Source organism: Notolepis coatsorum (assembly GCF_963971535.1).
Source record: "Notolepis coatsorum genome assembly, chromosome: 16".
Lineage (NCBI taxonomy): Eukaryota > Metazoa > Chordata > Actinopteri > Aulopiformes > Paralepididae > Notolepis > Notolepis coatsorum.
This window is the reverse complement of record NC_140180.1, coordinates 18,737,479-18,759,743: the sequence shown is the minus strand read 5'-3', so window position 1 is coordinate 18,759,743 and position 22,265 is coordinate 18,737,479. Positions and strand designations below refer to the sequence as shown.

Below are 22,265 nucleotides of genomic sequence, written 5' to 3'. Positions count from 1 at the left end.
TGTCAATCGATTAAAATATTTAAATTGTGATTAATCGCCTGATTGTCCATAATTAACTCAAGATTAATCACAAATTAATCGCATTTTTTTTTAATCTACCTTAACACAATGGCGCCCAAGGACGTATTTATCCGTGTTTCGATTCCAACGGTTGTGGACAGAGGCACGGATAAATCCGTGGCAAGTTGTTATTGCTTTTATTCCATTTTAATAACCTATTCAAGGTCGCCGAGCGGCACTGCAGATCTACCCTACTCTATGAATTCGAGAAGGTGCAATACCGGCCAGATCCTCTTAGGGGCGCTATCGCGATAATGCAGTGTTCCCTGTGGCCGAACGGTAGACTCTATTTTTTTTTTTTACTTTTGTTTTTTTGTTTCCAGTAGCAGGATTCTGGATGTGTAGCATGTAGCTTGGATTACGTTTTGCATCGCAGATTTCACCATGCAATAAGGGGATTTATCATCAGCCAATGGACATATCGATCTACCAGATGGCGATCGATAACGGGGAAATGCTCAGGGACATCCCACCGGACCACGGTAAGATCTTTTTCACGTAAAGTACATCCCGATCGGGCCTTGTTTTGATAGCCATCCAGGCGTTCTGCCTAGGAGGCTAATGAGGCTAACACGGTTATTGGTGATCAATAATCAGAAACGACGTCCCCCGCCCCCCCTTTCATGCATACATGCGTGAGGATCGTACCGATCATATGCAGTTTGAGTTTTAACTGGAGCGTATCTATAACCGAAATGCCATTGGATTTAACGTTATTAGCTATTAGCCCTGTATCTCGGCTTCCAGGAAATATACTAGACTAAATCCGGTATAAAGCTTATATTCACGGCGCTATAAAATGAGAACCTATTGATGAAAATATTTTTTCTTTAAGCCATTTTGAAGGGACGGTTTATGGACTCAATTGACAATGAGAATGGACAGATAGCAATACTATAAAGTATAGATTTAGCTCTACAAACAGCCCCACGTTTGTTTACATTCCCCGGTCCTCTTGAGATTAATTTGACTCATCCCAATGGCCCCGAATGTGTTAAACAGATATTTTTCAAGTTCCAAGTTTTAATACTCTTATCAACATGAGAGTCAACAAATGCTTGCTTTATGCAGCCATTTAACACAAAATGATGACCCTCATGCATTGCAAATTTGCATCAAATTCAAAACAGAGTGATGCACAAAATAACTTTAAAAAATAATAATTTAGGCGGCTGCGTGGCGTAGTGGGCAAGGCGCTCGCCACGGATGCTGGAGACGCTGGGCTGTTCGAGCCCAGCACTCCACATTGCTTTCAGTTTAGCTGGTCGTCCGTACTAATACACATTGGCCGTATTAGGGGGTGGGAAACTGATGGGTGGGGATCGGGCGTTGTGGACAGCGACTCCTACAGGTCGGTTGGTGCGCCTGCGCAGTAGAATCAGGAAGTGTCGGGGGCAGCGTGAGCCTCCCACGCGTTACTCCTCGCCACTGAGAGATCGAGCTGCGCAGGTGAAAAGATGCGACTGCTGTTACCTCAAGTACCGGAGGGGACTTGTGCTATGTATGACTTAGTCCACATTGCAGCCGGCTTGTGGGAGGCAAGAAACAGCGTTCGTGACAGGGGAGGGTTGAATTGGATGATACGAAATTGGGATGGGAGAAAATATAGAAAATGGGAGAAAAAGTGGATCAAAAAAAAAATAATAATAATTTAAAACAATGAATAAAGTGTGCATGAAATAATAGGGGAAAGAAAACGTTAGGAACTTGTTACATTCACCCACACAAGGACTGAGTAATCACACACACCCCCTCTCTCTCACACACACACACACTCTCCCAGCTCTCTTTCTCTCTTGCCCCTTCCTCATCTCTCTCACCCCACTCTCTCTATATATATATCTCACACACACACACATACACACACACACGCACGCACGCGCGCACACACACACACACACACACACACACACACACACACACACACACTTCAGAAACAAACATAGTATCAATGAGAGCATCAATAATACACCTGAGTGAAGTCTAGTTAAAAAAAATAAAACGTTTTTTTCTTAAAAGTTAATCGTGAGTTAAAAAAAATTGTAGTGTGTTTCACTACCACACTACAGTAAAAGTCGTGTGGCAGTGAAAGGGTTAACCTTCTGTATTGTCGCAGTGAACGGGTTGCATGAATACTTTACCCAAGGCAGTTGTCCTTCCGCGTTCGGTTTGCGCGCCCTGATTGGCCTCTCAGCGCCCAATCGCCTATCGCCTAACTACTCTGTGCTTTTTCGAGCTAACGTAACGTCATTAGTTTCCAACGGAGAGGAGAGAAAGACCTCGGCTCACAAGCAGCTCAAACTACCTGTTGGAATAAATGTATTTATTGATGTTTAACTTGTCCCTGTGTGTGTCCAGTCATTTCGACTAGCAAACGTTGTATTTAACGTTACCTCAGGATACCACTGTATTGTATTTAGTTGGTTAGCTATGTAGCTAATGTGGATAGCATTTTGAATAGCATCAATGCTAGCTGGCTGGCTACAGCTTTATTTACTAAATTATGGAGGCTTTTTAATCGTCAAGGTAAGAGAGGATGTCATGATCAACTGAAGGCATATGCTATGGAACAATATGTGCTTGGGTTTTCAGAAAAAGGCCAGCTATGTGACGCTAATCTCTCTAGTTAGTATCGTGTATTGCATCAAGTGTAAGCACAGCAGAGACCCGCTCCGCTTCAGACAGAGAGCACAGCGCATAGTAGTATATTGAGCGAGTAGTGCGGCGATAGTAGGGCTAACGCGATTGGGCGCTGAGAGGCCAATCAGGGCGCGCAAACCGAACGCGGAAGGACAACTGCCTTGGGTAAAGTATTCACGCGAACGGGTTAACCCTTTGGTAGTGAAAGGGTTAATGAATGTAAATAATAGTGAACAGTCTTTAACTCTTCAGAGCATGGACAGTATTTCTGTTTCAATCATAATCAGTACAGACACCAACACCCAGTATTTGTTTCATCATAATCAGTACAGACACCAACACACACAGTATTTCTGTTTCAATCATAATCAGTACAGACACCAACACACACAGTATTTCTGTTTCAATCATAATCAGTACAGACACCAACACACAGTATTACTGTTTCAATCAGACACCCACACACACACAGTATTTCTGTTTCAATCATAATCAGTACAGACACCCACACACAGTATTTCTGTTTCAATCATAATCAGTACAGACACCATAATCAGTACAGACACCATCATCAGTGCAGACACCAGACAAACACACAATGACTGACACTGCCGTAGCTTCTGCAGAGGCAGCCCGATATTTACAGCAAATAAATCGCTGCCATACCTTGGCAAATTAATTAATATATATTAAAAAAAAAAGAAAAAAAATTAAATAAAGAATTTTAATGTTGATTTAGAATTCGAATGTCAACATTATGAACGAAGCTTCGAACTATTCGGCACAGCCCTAGCATGTTTTGATATTGTCAATTATCTCACTTTTACTAGGTGACTAACTCAAATATGCCGCCAAAAGAAAAAGGAAAATGGACATAGGGAAGTTTTTTAGTCAAAGGGCAGCAGAGACAAGTGATACAGGGTCTTACAATGGCTTAGTGATTATAACAGTGCAGTTCAGCATTCAGTAACCCATACTTTTTGTAAACGTGTTTTTGATACTACATTCTGTTGAACACACACCTCAAAACCGTACCTAAGGAAAATTGGCTCAATTGCAAGAATAATAATAGACAGTTATATTAGATTCTGCTCAGCATAATTTGTATGCAAAATACTGTGGTTCCCTGCTTTAGTCTGTTGACACATCTCTATACTAAATGCTTTTGTAGTCCTGTGTCATACCTAAATGTCATATAAGTGAATTGTATAGAAACAACTCACCAAAACTGACTATTGCACAACTGATTTGACATAAGAAAATCGACCCCCCCACCCTCCCTCCTTGCCATACCTTGGCTTTTACTGAAATGACGCCACTGTGTTAAGTACCATGACGGAGTCTCCAACACTGTACACTGTACAAATACCTGGGAACTGTGTTTGACTGTAAACTGAAGTTCAACCTAAATACAGAGTCTATTGTTAAAAAAGGTCAGCAGAGGATCTACCTGCTGAGAAAGCTGAACTCTTTTAATGTTAGTGCGAAGATCCTGAGCACTTTTTATAGTTATTTTATTGAAAGCCTCCTAACTTTTTCTTTTATCTGCTGGTTCAGCGGCCTGTCCATTAAAGATAGGAACAGCCTACAGTACATAGTGAAAGTGTGCTCCGAAATAATTGGAGTAAAACAGAGAGACCTATGTTCTCTCTGGACGGACCAGGTGGTCAAGAAGGGGACGAGCATCATTAATCAACCCATCCATGCTCTGTCTCAGCGGTTTTCACTGTTGCCTTCTGGCCGCCGTTATGACGTCCCACCAAGTAGGACCAACCGCTACACCAAATATTTTGTCCCCTCGGCTATCAGACTTTTAAACACAGACGGTAGTCATTTTAAGTAGCCTTTTGCACTTGGTTGTCTGTTTTTACTTTTACTTTTACTGCTGGATTGTGTATCATATGGAGTGTTTCTCTTTTTATTTGCCGTGCTGTCGTTGAGATGTTTTGTTGTTTGTTTGTCTTTGTTGCTTGTTGGCGAAGCTGAAAATATGAATTGCCCCACGCGGGATCAATAAAGTTGTCTGAATCTGAATCTGTAAGCATATTGGATTATTTTATTTTATTTGATATTGGTCATTCTTCTAAACCAGAATGCAGAGTTATTGCCAACAATATGGGTGTTGCATTGCCATCACGGCCGGTTTGTGATGATTGGACTTCTGTGATGATGTTTCTCTCATATGAACTCTCTTATGAACATTCTCACTGATTCCTGCAACTGTTTCTCAACCCAGTAACACCCCCAACCCCCTGTCTGTCATGGTGCCCCTCTCACTGCTATATTGCGTGCTGTATGTATATATACAGTATATTGTAATAACATATTGTATGTCGGAAATGCTTAACCTGAATTCCCTCAAGAGGCGTTGTCTCTTGCCAGGCCATCATTTTAAATAAGAATTTGTTCTTAATTAATTTATTTGCCTGGTTAAATAAAGGTAAAATAAAAATAAAATAAAGAATCCCCCCCCCCCTACTCTGCTGCCTCGTCTCCTGAAACGATGTCCCTTTGAGTGTCTGAAAGATCTGCTTCGAAGCCAAGATTCATCTGCCCTCGATTGTGTCTGCCCTGGACCTCCTCGAAGATCTGGAGAACCTAGCAACGAGAGAAAGAAAAGCAATGGGTATTATGCACAGTAGAGATACACTGAATATATAAACTAGTTACTTGTAGAGAAGCTTGACGGGCTATTTATAATATTTATATATTTCTAATACCTTAGATTTAGGAATGAGTCCCACTCTGAAGAACCCGATATGGCCCGTTTCAATTTTGGTGCAGTCGACCACAGTCGAAGCAATGTTTTCCGGGGAGGGGCCATTACATAGAACCCCATCCACCTACAGTACAGGAAAAGTATAAAAGCACTATATATATATATATATATATATATATATATATATATATATATATATATATAGAGGTGGGCATAGATTAATTTTTTTAATCTAGATTAATCTATCTGCAATCCTGGATTTAAAATGGCTCAAAAAAAAAGAAAAAACCTGCCGAAGGCATTCAAAATATGTGTGTTCTACCCAAATAATGACCAAGTCCTTACTTTTTCTTTCCTCCTTATGTTTCTCAGGCCAGGTGGCCCATTACACCATGAGCCTATCTCCCGTTTCCAAAATGCATTACAGACTGTTTGAAAAAGCTGTTTTGGTAATGAAATATCAAAATAATGTTCAATAAGATGTACTTGTGTTTAACAAGTTGTTTTATTCAGAAGTTAACACAAATAAATAATATTACCAGTACAGTACAGTATCTAGCACTCTCAGGAGCAAAACAGAAAGAATCATTTCAAACTTGAACTATGTGACATGGCTTGAATCAACTGCTCCAGTGGAGTTGCTCAGTGGCCAATGGTGTCAACTGTGGTTGTACTGGGCAGCTCCCAGGTGTGAATGGAACTGTGTGAATGTGAAGCAGGGCGTTCCTGAAAAAGAGCATCTGTGCTCAGCGAACCTACCCTGGGTAAATAAAGGTAAAAAAAAAAAAAAAATTATATAAAAAAAAAAAAAATCTATTTTTTTTTTTAGATTAATGCGTTAATTATATTATCGCGCGATACTAGTATAGCGTTAACGCAGCACGTTAACGCCGTTAACGGCCCAGCTCTAATATATATATATATATATATATATATATATATATATATATATATATATATATATATATATATATATATAAAACGAATGTATGTATTACCTCATGTATCATAGGGCTACAATATTGGTGTCATCATTCCATAGCTCTTCCACTGTGTCAAGTGTAACTAGCAGGCAGGTCTCTAAATGGCTGACTGCATTTGTTGCTGTGTCTCTACTAGCTAACTGTAGCCTCTCTTATTTGCATTTGATCAAATCATGATATAAGGTGGACATTATGTTGACTCTCGATCAGGTTGTCTTTATTCGGATTAGTCACGCAATCGGTTTCACTGAAATCGCATTTAGGCCATGGTTACACTGGGCTAAAACAGCAACGTTTTGTTGCTGAAGTTGAACTATCGCTCTGGGGACGCTGATTAATATAACAAGCTACAACAGTCTGCATTCCCTTAACAATTGTTTGTATTGAGCCGTATTGTATTGTACCCATTCTGCAATCTGTTAAATAACATTTACATACATCCTTGTCAAATGTATGTCAGTATTCCAGTGTACAGTGTGTGTGTCCCCCCCCCCCCACCTCCAATGTACAGCCCCACCCAACCCCACCCCACCTACCCAACCTCCTCCAATGTACAGCTTCTATGTCAAATGTATATACACTCTTTCTGGATTTTTTTTTTAGTATCACAAACAGTACTGTATTTGCAAATCTGGTATGTCATAAATGTATAGATGTATGTAGCAGTACTGTCTATCTGTATGTCGTGTGTGTCATATGATTAATTGAAAATGGGGGACCCTGATGTAAACAAGACGAAAGTCTTTCTCTGGTCTGCATCCCCTTAACAATTGTATGTTTTGAGCTGTACTGTACTGTAGTGTACCCATTCTGCAATCTGTTAATAAACTTTTCAATCAATCAATCAATTCAATCAATCACCTTGTCACCCAGTTTGGCATAAACTTGGTTGTGGTGAGTTGTGTCTGCCTCGCCTGTAGGGTTGGCTGATGTGACAGCAATGGGCCCAACCTATAGATTAGATTCGATTCGATTCGATTCAAATCTATTGTCATTATACAGCACAAGTACAGTACAAGGGAAATAGGGTTGGCATCCAACCACAGTGCAAATGTAACAGTAAAGTGCAATAGTAATATACAATAACTAGTAACTAATAAGAATAGATAAGGGATATGTACAGATATAGATAGTATCTACAGATAAGGTAAAAAGTATTATATACAGGTATGTACAGACAGATATGAATGTGAATAAGGAACAGCCATTTGGAGGGATTGATATGATAACATAGAGTAGAACAAAGAGGGACTATCCTCTCTTTAGCTGATGACCATTTATAGAAGAATCTGAAGACAGCGTGCTTCAGAATTCGTCTCCTGATACGATGACATCTGTGAAAGATTACCATGTTGATGAGGTGTGTGGCCACCGCACAGTCTGGGTTTCTGATAGCAATGCTTTGTGGAGTTCCAATGTGTTTCGCTGCCTCCCCTAAACCAAAGGGGTCCATCCATGGGCCTATGTAAGAGAGGAGAAACCAAATGAACACTCAAAGTCAAACAGGGACACAGTGTCATACTGTGGACACAAAGCAAAGGACCATACACGTGAGCCGCCACTAGGGGCAGACTGGCTAACTGTAGCGACTGACTGACAAGTAGGAGTGAGTGACAGGGAGACATCTTTTGTATTTAGAAATAAATATATTTATTGTATTTATATATTGTAGGGATGTACGATATTATCGGCCGATATTGGCATTAAAATGTAATATTGGAAATTATCTGTATCGGTTTTCAAAAAAAAATAAAAGAAAAATAACATTTATTTAACCTTTATTTACCTCCAGGCAAGCAAGTAAGAACAAATTCTTATTTTATTTATTGTGAAAAGTATGTATAATGGGGGGGGGGGGGACCCCGCATATATCGGTATCGGTTGATATTGGTATCGGAAATTAAGAGTTGGACAATATCGGTATATCGAACATCCCTAATGTATTGTATATATTTTATTGTACAATATATCATATTTGTATTATATATTGTATATATTTCTAAATACTATATATACAAAAATAAACTCACAGACACAAGCATACAGCATAATACATTCTTAGTAATGCACATGCGCATGCATGCAAGCAAGCAAACACCACCCACACACACACCCACACGCACGCACGCACACACACACACCCACACACACACACACCCACACACACACCCACACACACACACACCCACACACACACACACACACACACCTCTGGGGATGACCATGCTGATAGAGGAAGGCCATGCAGCCTGCATGAAGTCCAGGAGCAGAGGGCTCAGCAGGTGTCTGACCGGCTCCAGCTGCCTGATGGAAGAGATCCACAGAGACATGGGTCTGTCCTGGGCCTGCTGCTTCACCCTGGAGCCACAAGCACAGCAGTGGGAGAGCAGTCAGTCACCAGTGGAATAATGGATAGACGGATCAATGAACTGTTTTTGTTGTGTGTTAATAATGTTTTAATGAAGACTAATGATATTGCTTCTCACTTGCTTTCTTTTGTCGTGTGTGAAGAAGCACTTTTGTAACTGTTTTGAACGTTTTTTTTTTAAAAGGTGTCGTAATACAGAGACTAAGGAGAAGTATGTTCCCACTGCACTGTGCATCTGTGTATTAGGTTGGTTAGGGGTGGATAGGTGTTGTATTAGGTTGGTTAGGGGTGGATAGGTGTTTTATTAGGTTGGTTAGTGGTGGATGGGTGTTGTATTAGGTTGGTTAGGGGTGGATGTGTGTTTTATTAGGTTGGTTAGGGGTGGATGGGTGTTGTATTAGGTTGGTTAGGGGTGGATAGGTGTTGTATTAGGTTGGTTAGGGGTGGATAGGTGTTGTATTAGGTTGGTTAGGGGTGGATGGGTGTTGTATTAGGTTGGTTAGGGGTGGATAGGTGTTGTATTAGGTTGGTTAGGGGTGGATAGGTGTTTTATTAGGTTGGTTAGGGGTGGATGGGTGTTGTATTAGGTTGGTTAGGGGTGGATAGGTGTTGTATTAGGTTGGTTAGGGGTGGATGGGTGTTGTATTAGGTTGGTTAGGGGTGGATAGGTGTTGTATTAGGTTGGTTAGGGGTGGATAGGTGTTTTATTAGGTTGGTTAGGGGTGGATGGGTGTTGTATTAGGTTGGTTAGGGGTGGATAGGTGTTGTATTAGGTTGGTTAGGGGTGGATAGGTGTTGTATCAGGTTGGTTAGGGGTGGATAGGTGTTTTATTAGGTTGGTTAGTGTTATGGTTTGTAACCGACCCCAATCGCACAACACAAGACAGGTATGGTGGTTTGCCAAGAAACAGATATTTATTGAAACACAGGGAAAAACAGGGAAAAGGGCACTGTCCCTTTAAGGGAGAATCACAAATGCAGGAAAAGGGAACACTATGGGAAGGTAAGGGAACGCCTAAGGGAAGGTTAAGGGAACGCCTTGGGACAGAGGAACTAGAGACTAGGTAAACAAGGGACAAGGAGAACTAGGGAGAGAGGACTAGGGACTAGGAGAGCTAGGGATAGAGGACTAGGGACTAGGAGAACTAGGGAGAGAGGACTAGGGACTAGGTGAGCTAGGGATAGAGGACTAGGGACTAGGAGAACTAGGGAAAGAGGACTTGGGACTAGGAGAGCTAGGGATAGAGGACTAGGGACTAGGAGAACTAGGGAAAAAGGACTTGGGACTAGGAGAGCTAGGGATAGAGGACTAGGGACTAGGAGAACTAGGGAAAGAGGACTAGGGACTAGGGGACTGAGGCCCGCGGAGGCGGGCTGGGAAACAGGGAGGAACTGGGAGGACTGGTGGAAATCATCTGGGCCGCTCTGCAGGACAGAGGAGATAGTTAATGCACAAAGGGGAAAAAACAGAGCAGGTGCAGAACAGTCCAAATAATCAAAGTGAACAAAGTAATAATATCTTCGTGTGACAAACACACAGGGGGAGATGTAAAGTCCAAAAATACTATTCTAAGTGAGAACCAAAAACAGAGGCAATACGCTGGGAGAGTGACATCACAATCTAAACTCACCCAGCGTATGCGTAATGGTACAGGAACAGGCAGCGGGGCGAGAGCGTCGCCACCGGGGCGCCGGCTGTCCGAGCCGAGGACAGAGTGGTGCTGGAACAGGCGGCGGTGGCGAGGGTATCGCCACCGGGGAGCCGGCAGTCCGAGTGCCAAGCTCGAGCGTCCTTGGAAGATGTGCGTTGCGCGCTGGTCTGGAGAGCGTGCCAAGCTCGAGGGTTCTTGGAAGATGCGCGTTGCGCGCTGGTCTGGAGAGCGTGCCAAGCTCGAGCGTCCTTGGAAGATGCGCGTTGCGCGCTGGTCTGGAGAGCGTGCCAAGCTCGAGGGTTCTTGGAAGATGCGCGTTGCGCGCTGGTCTGGAGAGCGTGCCAAGCTCGAGCGTCCTTGGAAGATGCGCGTTGCGCGCTGAGGACTGGAGAGCGTCTGCGCTGGTCTGGATGTGCGTCAGGACGAACAGCTGCGCGGGGGTCTGCAGTGGAACGCTGGGGTGCCTCCCGTGGAAGTACAGGGAGCGCAGACCAGTCTCCCCCACAGGCAACGGCGACAGCTGGCGAAGGCTGGAGCAAACATCTCGACGCCGGAGAATGGAACAGCATAGGCAGACAGAGGATCTCCCGAAAGAGTCTAGAAGTTTAGAGAATATGACTCGGCAAGTATACAACACGACCCCACGCCAAAACGAGGGGAAGCGCCCTGGTATTTAAAGCCCACAGGGGGACTAATTAGCCTGCCACCACAGGTGCGAGAGATAATAGAATATCGAACAGGTGTGGCCACTAAGGGTAAGGAACGAGAGGGTGGGGGCTAGAGAGAGTGAGTGAGAAGGGAAAATAAACAGTATAGAAGGGAAATAAACAGTATAGGCTTAAAGAAACAGAGAAAAGGTAGTGAGCAGCGGGCAAAACCTCACAGTATCCCCCCCTCCAACGGGAGCCACCCGGCGACCCAAAACAAACACAGACAGAGTGGCAGGGGGCAAAACAAGAGGTACTGGCCAAGCCAGCAGGGGAAGCCACCACAAGAGTGGGGCTAGCAAAAGAAACAGGGTCGCCGAGGGGTAACTGGGGGAACTGGTCTAGAGGAACTGGTCTAGAGGAACTGGGTCTAGAGAACTAGTCTAGAGGAACTGGTCTAGAGAACTGGTCTAGAGAACCGGTCTAGAGAACTGGGCTAGAGAACTGGTCTAGAGAACTGGTTTAGAGAACTGGTTTAGAGAACTGGTCTAGAGAACTGGTCTAGAGGAACTGGTCTAGAGGAACTGAGGGGCAAGCAGGGTAGCAAAGGGGTAACCATGGTAGCACCGGGAAAGGGCTAGCAGAGGGAAGGTTGCTGCCAGGGCACTGATAGCTACAGGGCCTATGCTAGCTGTACTGCTACATCAACATAGAGGCTGCGCAAGCTGCCGGAGCCAGGCTAGCAGAGGGAAAGGGTAGCTGCCAAGGCACTGATAGCTACAGGGCCTATGCTAGCTGTACTGCTACATCTACATAGAGGCTGCGCTAGCTGCCGGAGCTAGGCTGGCAGACAGGGCTGGACCAGCATGAGAGAACAAGCTAGCTGGAAGGACAGTCCTAGCTGTGGGAATACTGACCTTGCTAGCTGAAGGGCAGTCCTAGCAGTGGGAGAAACAACACAAAAAAGTGGAGGCCATGCAGAGGGACCGGGTTAGCTGCTTGGGCCTGGCTAGCTACAGGGCCTATGCCAGCTGCAAGGCTGCATTAACATAGAGGCTGTGCTAACAGCCGGGGCCAAGCTAGCAGACCGGGGCCATGCAGAGGGAAACTGGGTTAGCTGCCAGGGCATGGCTAGCTACAGGACCCATGCCAGCAGCAAGGGCTGCATAAACATAGAGGCTGTGCTAGCAGCCGGGGCAAGACTAGCAGACAGGGGCTCTGCTGAGGGACTGGGTTAGCCGCCAGGGCATGGCTAGCTACAGGGGGGTCAAACAGGGCAAACGGGAAGCAAACAGGGGAGCTAACCGGGGAGACTAACAAGCTAAACAGGGAAGCCAAACTGGGCTAAACAGGGGAGTAACAGGCTAACAAGGGAGCTAAACAGGACTAACAAGGAAGCTAAAATGGGCTAACAGGGAAGCCAACAGGGCTAACAGGGGAGCTAGAGGGGACAAGAAAAAAAAAGGCAAACTCAACATACACAGTCTGTGCAGGCTGGGGTCGTAGACTTGGTGGGGTCGTACTGTTATGGTTTGTAACCGACCCCAATCGCACAACACAAGACAGGTATGGTGGTTTGCCAAGAAACAGATATTTATTGAAACACAGGGAAAAACAGGGAAAAGGGCACTGTCCCTTTAAGGGAGAATCACAAATGCAGGAAAAGGGAACACTATGGGAAGGTAAGGGAACGCCTAAGGGAAGGTTAAGGGAACGCCTTGGGACAGAGGAACTAGAGACTAGGTAAACAAGGGACAAGGAGAACTAGGGAGAGAGGACTAGGGACTAGGAGAGCTAGGGATAGAGGACTAGGGACTAGGAGAACTAGGGAGAGAGGACTAGGGACTAGGTGAGCTAGGGATAGAGGACTAGGGACTAGGAGAACTAGGGAAAGAGGACTTGGGACTAGGAGAGCTAGGGATAGAGGACTAGGGACTAGGAGAACTAGGGAAAAAGGACTTGGGACTAGGAGAGCTAGGGATAGAGGACTAGGGACTAGGAGAACTAGGGAAAGAGGACTAGGGACTAGGGGACTGAGGCCCGCGGAGGCGGGCTGGGAAACAGGGAGGAACTGGGAGGACTGGTGGAAATCATCTGGGCCGCTCTGCAGGACAGAGGAGATAGTTAATGCACAAAGGGGAAAAAACAGAGCAGGTGCAGAACAGTCCAAATAATCAAAGTGAACAAAGTAATAATATCTTCGTGTGACAAACACACAGGGGGAGATGTAAAGTCCAAAAATACTATTCTAAGTGAGAACCAAAAACAGAGGCAATACGCTGGGAGAGTGACATCACAATCTAAACTCACCCAGCGTATGCGTAATGGTACAGGAACAGGCAGCGGGGCGAGAGCGTCGCCACCGGGGCGCCGGCTGTCCGAGCCGAGGACAGAGTGGTGCTGGAACAGGCGGCGGTGGCGAGGGTATCGCCACCGGGGAGCCGGCAGTCCGAGCTGCAGAACAGAGTGGTGCGCCACACCTTGGTGTGCGCGTCGGAACAGAGAGACGCCTCGGGGTGCGTCTGCGAGGAGGAGTGTGCCAAGCACGAAGGTCTAGAAGATGCGCGTTGCGCGCTGGTCTGGAGAGCGTGCCAAGCTCGAGGGTTCTTGGAAGATGCGCGTTGCGCGCTGGTCTGGAGAGCGTGCCAAGCTCGAGCGTCCTTGGAAGATGCGCGTTGCGCGCTGGTCTGGAGAGCGTGCCAAGCTCGAGGGTTCTTGGAAGATGCGCGTTGCGCGCTGGTCTGGAGAGCGTGCCAAGCTCGAGCGTCCTTGGAAGATGCGCGTTGCGCGCTGGTCTGGAGAGCGTGCCAAGCTCGAGGGTTCTTGGAAGATGCGCGTTGCGCGCTGGTCTGGAGAGCGTGCCAAGCTCGAGCGTCCTTGGAAGATGCGCGTTGCGCGCTGGTCTGGAGAGCGTGCCAAGCTCGAGGGTTCTTGGAAGATGCGCGTTGCGCGCTGGTCTGGAGAGCGTGCCAAGCTCGAGCGTCCTTGGAAGATGCGCGTTGCGCGCTGAGGACTGGAGAGCGTCTGCGCTGGTCTGGATGTGCGTCAGGACGAACAGCTGCGCGGGGGTCTGCAGTGGAACGCTGGGGTGCCTCCCGTGGAAGTACAGGGAGCGCAGACCAGTCTCCCCCACAGGCAACGGCGACAGCTGGCGAAGGCTGGAGCAAACATCTCGACGCCGGAGAATGGAACAGCATAGGCAGACAGAGGATCTCCCGAAAGAGTCTAGAAGTTTAGAGAATATGACTCGGCAAGTATACAACACGACCCCACGCCAAAACGAGGGGAAGCGCCCTGGTATTTAAAGCCCACAGGGGGACTAATTAGCCTGCCACCACAGGTGCGAGAGATAATAGAATATCGAACAGGTGTGGCCACTAAGGGTAAGGAACGAGAGGGTGGGGGCTAGAGAGAGTGAGTGAGAAGGGAAAATAAACAGTATAGAAGGGAAATAAACAGTATAGGCTTAAAGAAACAGAGAAAAGGTAGTGAGCAGCGGGCAAAACCTCACAGTTAGGGGTGGATGGGTGTTGTATTAGGTTGGTTAGGGGTGGATATGTGTTGTATTAGGTTGGTTAGGGGTGGATATGTGTTGTATTAGGTTGGTTAGGGGTGGATGGGTGTTGTATTAGGTTGGTTAGGGGTGGATAGGTGTTTTATTTGGTTGGTTAGGGGTGGATAGGTGTTGTATTAGGTTGGTTAGGGGTGGATAGGTGTTGTATTAGGTTGGTTAGGGGTGGATGGGTGTTGTATTAGGTTGGTTAGGGGTGGATAGGTGTTTTATTAGGTTGGTTAGGGGTGGATGGGTGTTGTATTAGGTTGGTTAGGGGTGGATAGGTGTTGTATTAGGTTGGTTAGGGGTGGATAGGTGTTTTATTAGGTTGGTTAGGGGTGGATGGGTGTTGTATTAGGTTGGTTAGGGGTGGATATGTGTTTTATTAGGTTGGTTAGGGGTGGATAGGTGTTGTATTAGGTTGGTTAGGGGTGGATAGGTGTTGTATTAGGTTGGTTAGGGGTGGATGGGTGTTGTATTAGGTTGGTTAGGGGTGGATGGGTGTTGTATTAGGTTGGTTAGGGGTGGATAGTTGTTTTATTAGGTTGTATTAGCAGCACTGTGGCTATTCTTCTGGGGGTCCATAACACGTAAAATACAGTTACAGACTTTATACACTCACACCATTCACATGGCATACAGACAATTAAAACAACAATAAATACTCCTTATCAAATTCATAATACAATTAACAATACATACTCCTAATCAATTCATAATACAATACAACAATACCTACTCATAATTAATTCATAATACAATACAGCATAATATACTATTTAGCTTTTACATACATTATCTATGTTCATATCAACCAATTATACAATCTTCTAATAATATATCCATATCTGACACATACCTTTTCATCTACGTATATCCCTATCTCTTTATCAGACACATACATTTTCATTTACGTACACACTATCTATCAGGAAATGTCAATTTATTTTGGTTGAAAATGTTGTTTTACCAAGATTCTGAAGTTCAAGTTCAAGTTCCTTTTATTGCCACGCGGCCAGGCCGGTGGAATTCATGCACGGTGCAGGTGGTAGCTGCGACAATACACCACATAAAAGTCACAAAGGAACAGTACAGAATACAGAACCGACTAAGGGTGGATAGGTGTTTTACTAGGTTGGTTATGGGTGGATGGGTGTTGTATTAGGTTGGTTAGGGGTGGATAGGTGTTTTATTAGGTTGGTTAGGGGTGGATAAGTATTGTATTGTGTTGGTTAACGATGGATAGGTGTTGTATTAGGTTGGTTAGGTTTATTTATTTTACATTTTATTTTGGATTTCATGGTGTTTTTTGTTTTGTTCTTTATTTATTGTGATGTTTCTTCTTGACTGTGTCCGGCCCATGGAGACATTAACGTGTGTTGTTGGGCCTTACAAATTATTTGTATTTGATTTGATTTGAGTTAGGGGTGGATAAGTCGGTGTTGTATTTGGTTGGTTAGGGGTGGATATGTGTTGTATTAGGTTGGTTAGGGGTGGATAGGTGTTTTATTAGGTTGGTTAGGGGTGGATGTGTGTTGTATTAGGTTGGTTAGGGGTGGATGTGTGTTGTATAAGGTTGGTTAGGGGTGGATAGGTGTTGTATTAGGTTGGTTAGGGGTGGATAGGTGTTATATTAGGTTGGTTAGGGGTGGATGTGTGTTGTATAAGGTTGGTTAGGGGTGGATAGGTGTTGTATTAGGTTGGTTAGGGGTGGATGTGTGTTGTATTAGGTTGGTTAGGGGTGGATGTGTGTTGTATTAGGTTGGTTAGGGGTGGATGTGTGTTGTATTAGGTTGGTTAGGGGTGGATGTGTGTTGTATAAGGTTGGTTAGGGGTGGATAGGTGTTGTATAAGGTTGGTTAGGGGTGGATAGGTGTTGTATTAGGTTGGTTAGGGGTGGATGTGTGTTGTATAAGGTTGGTTAGGGGTGGATAGGTGTTGTTTTTTGTTTTTGTTTTGTAGTTATTTGTGAAAGATCTCCTGTTACTTATTCTTATTTGTTTGATTGGTTGTGTTTTTGTTTTTAGTTTTTTTTGTGTCTTGTCTTATCAATCAATATCTGAAATTAAAATGTTTTTTGCTTGTATGCTTTCTGCTACTAAGGAATCTACCTTGCCTATATTATTTACTACCTACTATGCTAATTTGCACTCGAGACTGTAGCACTCATGTTCGACACTGTTTGAGGAACAATATTACCCTTCCTGCCAACTTGTTGTACAGAACTTCTAAGTCGCTTTGGATAAAAGCATCAGCTAAATGACTAAATGTAAAAATGTAAATGTATGTATATAATGTCATGTATATGAGTATGTGTGTGTGTATGTATGTGTGACGGATCGTATTGGTCTGCGTTGTGTTGTTGTTAAATGCTGATGTCCCGAGGGGGAGTCGAACAGGGGAGCTGCCGCACCGCGGGCGACGACATAGGCCGCTGCACTAAGAAGTGAATCCACTCCTATGTACCGTACCTATGCGTCTATTAACCCTGTTATGAGGAAGTGAGTTTAACTTACCAGCCCGTAATGCCACAGTCACTTGTCAACACCCCTGTTTCTGTGACTGTGGATATACTCACGGGCTTCCCCGTTACATATGTATGTATGTATGTATGTATGTATGTATGTATGTATGTATGTATGTATGTATGTATGTATGTATGTATGTATGTATGTATGTATGTATGTATGTATATTTTGTTTTGTTTTGTTCTGTTGTTATATTCATATATGTTTTGTCTTGTATAGTATTTTGTTTTGTATCATTATCAAATAATGAAAAAAATGTATTATAATAATAATCATTGATTTTGAATTGATTTTGTAACAATTAAGGCAATAAAACAGACAGGAAACATTACTGCATATTTCCCCAGAATTTCCCCACAGGGATTAATAAAGATCCATCTGACCTCATCCCACCTGACCTCATCCCACCTGACCTCATCCCACCTGACCTCATCCCACCTGGCCTCATCCCACCTGACCTTATCCCATCTGACCTCATCCCACCTGATCTCATCCCATCTGACCTCATCCTATCTGAGACTCACTTGTACGCCTTGATGACGGCGTCGGGCCGGTTGCAGGCGGCCACCAACACGTACACCGTGTCCGTCGGCATTCCACATATGCCGCCATTTTTCATGATTTCTGCAAATGAAGTGAGCGAGGTCATCTACTGAACTGAAGCAGTAAACTCTGACTGCATTACCTGACGCAATGTATGTTAACTTCGAGGTTTATCACAAACAAAAAGTGTACATTCATGGATTGATTTTACAACTGCAAATACATGGGATGTCCAAAGAATAAGAATACAAATTACTTAGATGGTTCTTCATGTCAAGGATTCAATATTGTCTTGTACAATAATAATAATAATAATAATAATAATAATAATAATAATAATAATAATAATAATAATAATAATAATAATAATAATAATAATAATAATAATAATAATAATAATAAACTGTATTTGTATAGCACCTTTCATACAAAGATTGCAGCTCAAACAGAAAAAGATGACTTTATTGCACTTTATTGAGCACATAAACAGACAATCAGTTTTTCACATTAGGATCTATAACATCCCAATAGGCCACTTTGTTTATGGTTTGATTCAGTTTTAAACATTTAAAAATGAGCACATAGAGTGCAGACATATCAAATAAAAAAAAATTTACAGTGCAATAAAATAGTTCTGGATTACTGTTTAACAGTTTGTTATATATATATATAATTTTACCTGCAATTTGCTGGACAGAAGTGGCCTTGCGTGCTGGTAGGTGCAGACAGCTGTCTCTGCCTCCCTCTGAGCCACTCAGCTTGATGAAGGGCTCTCCCAGGGGGATCTGAGGGGCCTTGAAGGTGCTGTTGAAGACGTGAGCCAGGAAACAATAGAAACTGACCAAGCCAAAGATGATGCTGGCCCCTATGTCATACCCATAGGGCAGTGCCCCCACTGCATCCAATAGGAAGCTGATGAGAATCAGCTGGAAGGTGAGGGCATAGGTGAACCAGGCGACGTTCAAAAACAACGCAGCCACTGTCACTAAACAGTTGAACAGCATGAAGCCGATGATCCCCACAGCCACGCCGAAGCCTCTGCTTTCGCCGTACAGACCGCCGTACCGCGCTAAACCCCAAATGGTCCACATCACGCCGTAGAGAATGAAGGTGGTGCTCTCGAGGGTTTTACCGCGGGAGAAAGCCACGGAGCCGCACAGCAGCTGGAGCGCCCCGCCGGCCGCCACCGCCCAGGGCAGGACCAGCACCGAGAGGGGACCTCCGTCGCCCGCGGCGGCTGTGAGGGCGAAGGCGGCCAGCGTGCTGCAGGCGTGGCCTAACACCTCTGCGTCTGCGTACTTGGAGTGGCCCAGGTAAGGCGCGTGGAGGTCTTCATCGGCGGCTCGGAGAGTGAAACCATTCATTCGGGTCACCAGAGCCTTGAATAAGCCCTGCCCTGCGGGGATCTTCTTTGCAGAAACCATATTGAATGTGGTGACTAGAAGAACGATGGTGGAGGCTACGAAAATGGCCGCCTGCACGCCCTGGGTGCCTCCTTGGAAGAAGCCTCGGGGCTGGGCAGCAATGGCGATGCTGTAGGCCACGAAGAACAGCTGGTAGACCCCTCCAGCAGGCTCTTCTGACAACTAAACAGAGCGAGGACGAAGAAAAGGACAGAAAGGACGACAGGGAAAGGAACAGGGGAGAAAGGCTGGACGGAGTAAAAAGTCAAGAGAGCGCTGTAACCCTCGGCGAACCTCAGCACCGCCGTGAAGCCGTAGAAGGTGGCGGCGAGCGTGTCCATGGCGCGGTAGGAGAGGACGCACACGGCGAGCTGAAAGACCCCGGCTGTCCACAGCCAGGGTACGTGACCCACGGAGAGCCGAGGGACGACGCCCAACAGGGGACATGCTAGCACACAGGCAGAGAGCAGGTTCATCACCAGGCCCACGGAGACTGCGTCGTTGCAGTCCTGGCTCTGCGCCGTCCTCAGCGCATCCTTCTTCTTCAGGCTGGTCCCCGGGGGCTCCACCTTACCGCGGGTGATGTAGGACAAGAGGCGTCCGAAGCCAAAGTAAATACAGACGAGGCACACGAGGAGGTAGTTGGCGGCCGCGGCGGATTGGCCGAAAGCGGCGTCCGACAGGCCGGCTATCTGATGGGCGCAAGCTAAGCTAATGCTGAGAGCTACGACGAACAGGACGACTTCCTTTACTGTGACCGCTACCGCAGCGATGACGAGGAGGGCCAGGGTGAACGCTGCCAGGCCCGGGACCAGGGAGGGCCTGATCTCTGTGGTCTGGAGCACCCCTTGTCCTGCCAGGATGTACACCAGGCCAGAGCCACACCACAGGGCAGACACGGTCAGACACAGACATGACAACAGCTGGGTGTGGGACAGACTACGACGCACACCTAGAAGGAGAGAGAGAGAGAGAGAGAGAGAGGTGGAGGAAGGAAGCTTGTTAAACCTTTCTTTTTTTATCCACTTTTTCTCCTCCTTTTTCTATTTGTCTCCCATCGCAATTTAGCCGTGCCAATTCCTCCCTCCCCTGTCTTGAACGTTGCTCGCATGTGCCCCCCCACTGGCCAGTTGTAGGGAGGATAGAAGCCCATCACATGTCCCCTCCGATACACGTGGAGGCAGCCAGTCACATCTTTTCACCTGCCAGCGCGGATTCTCAATTGGCGAAGAGTAACGTGTAGGAGGCTCACACTGCCCCCGCCATTTTCCTGACTCTGCTGTGCAGGCGCCCCAACCGACCTGTAGGAGTCGCTGTTTACAACGTCCAGATTACCACCCATCGACTTCCCACCCGCTAACTCTGCCAATTGAGTTAGTATGACGGCCGGCCCAAGCCGGAGGCAACGCCGACAGCCGGATTTGATACCGGTGTCTCTTGCGTTGGTGACGAGCGCAATGTCCGCTGCGCCACCCAGCTGCCCCTTGTTAAACCTTTCGTGTTAATAATATATAAATGGTGTGAGACTGTGAGTGTATACATGTCTACAGTACGTCATGATAATCAAAACAAACCTGCATAAGCCAAGAGGGAAGCAATGATGAGAAGTAGAACCCCCAGTGCAGTATGGGGGATGAAGTCTTCTCCGGGGGAGCTGGCATAGTTATTTACAAGAAGCAGCAGAGAACCTGCGGTTCAAAACAACATTTGTTTATCCGGAACTGTCTCCAACAACATCCTTTTATTACAGCCTGTCTGACTTTTGAAGCTCTGCTTATTAATACTGTTCTATTCCTTGCTGCTTGACCTTACTCCTAGAACCCACCTCACCCCTGCCCACTTTGACAACCTAGGATGGCTTAGAGTAGACGACAGAGTACAGCAACTTGCAATGGGCCTGGTCTACAAGATACACTACACAACCAAGGTACCCATGTACATGACAAAATACTTCCCAAAGGTCAGTGAATACCACGATCACAACACCAGAGGGAGCTCCACAAATCATGTTAAACCCAGATTCGGCTCAAACAAGGGACTAAACACGTTTCGCAATTATGCCACATCAATGTGGAACGCCCTACCCAAAGCTGTAAAGGAATGTGAATCACTACCCACTTTCAAAAACACTCTCAAAAAACACCTAAGGGAGACTGCAACTCGAAACTGGCCCCTGTAAATGTCCGAACACAACCCCCTCCAATGTACAGTAAATTACCAAGTATGGTCTTGTCAATAATCCAATGTACAGTGTTGTTTGTACAGTTGTACAGTGTCCCCCACCCACCCCTCCTACCCAACCCCCCCCCCCCCCCCCCCCCCCCCCCCCCACTCCTACCCAACCCCCCCCCCGTCCTCCCCCCCCCCCCCCCCACTCCTACCCACCCCCCCCCACCCCCCCCCCCCACCCACCCAACCACCTCCAATGTACAGTCACCCCCCACCCCCACCTACCCAATCCAATGTACAGTTTCTACGCCTAATGTATATACTCTTTTCTTTCTGGACTCTTTTTGTATCACAAACAGTACTGTAATTGCAAATCTGGTATGTCATAAATGTATAGATGTAGCAGTACTGTCTATCTGTATGTCATGTATGTCATATATGTTACAATGAATTGAAAATGGGGGACCCTGATGTAAACAAGACGAAAGTCTTTCTCTGGTCTGCATCCCCTTAACAATTGTATGTATTGAGCTGTACTGTACTGTACCCATTCTGCAATCTGTTAATAAAATTTTCATTCATTCATTCATTCATTCATTCAGGTGCTAAACTTGACAGTTGTGCGTTTGCCCCCTCCGATGGTAAACGTGGTGTACTGCAGTTTACTTACAGGCTTTCGTGTTTCACTCAACACACATCACTCAACACACATCTTCAAAACTTTGTTTTGTGCCAATTGCCAAAACCTCAAACGTGATTGGCTGTCTATTACACGTATATGTATGACAATCAATACATGTGACCTGACAAGGTGCAATATTTCAATGAACCAGAAAATCTGAGATGTACCCCCCCCCCCCCCCCCCCAGCCACCTAATACATACATATTATTAATTCGGCGGTTTACAGAGGGAGTGGGGATCAGCAAACGTAAAGCAATGTGAAAAGAAAAAAACTGCTTACCAGCAGAGATCCCCAGAATGCCCACGGAGAAATGAAG

General features: G+C 45.5%; 1 protein-coding gene across 1 annotated transcript in view; it reads right to left on the bottom strand.

Annotated features, from left to right (window-relative positions):
• Positions 1-5,175: 5,175 nt before the first annotated feature.
• Positions 5,176-22,265, bottom strand: part of LOC311242915 (uncharacterized protein) — a gene marked incomplete at both ends in the record, with an annotated part of 17,108 nt that continues 18 nt past the window's right edge. The window contains 10 exon segments of the mRNA XM_084331980.1: positions 5,176-5,298; positions 5,421-5,543; positions 7,264-7,353; positions 7,751-7,863; positions 8,612-8,760; positions 17,675-17,774; positions 18,373-19,257; positions 19,260-20,048; positions 20,671-20,784; positions 22,229-22,265. The exon segment at positions 22,229-22,265 is cut by the window's right edge and continues 18 nt beyond it. Coding sequence (XP_084188106.1) covers positions 5,176-5,298; positions 5,421-5,543; positions 7,264-7,353; positions 7,751-7,863; positions 8,612-8,760; positions 17,675-17,774; positions 18,373-19,257; positions 19,260-20,048; positions 20,671-20,784; positions 22,229-22,265 — 2,523 coding nt within the window.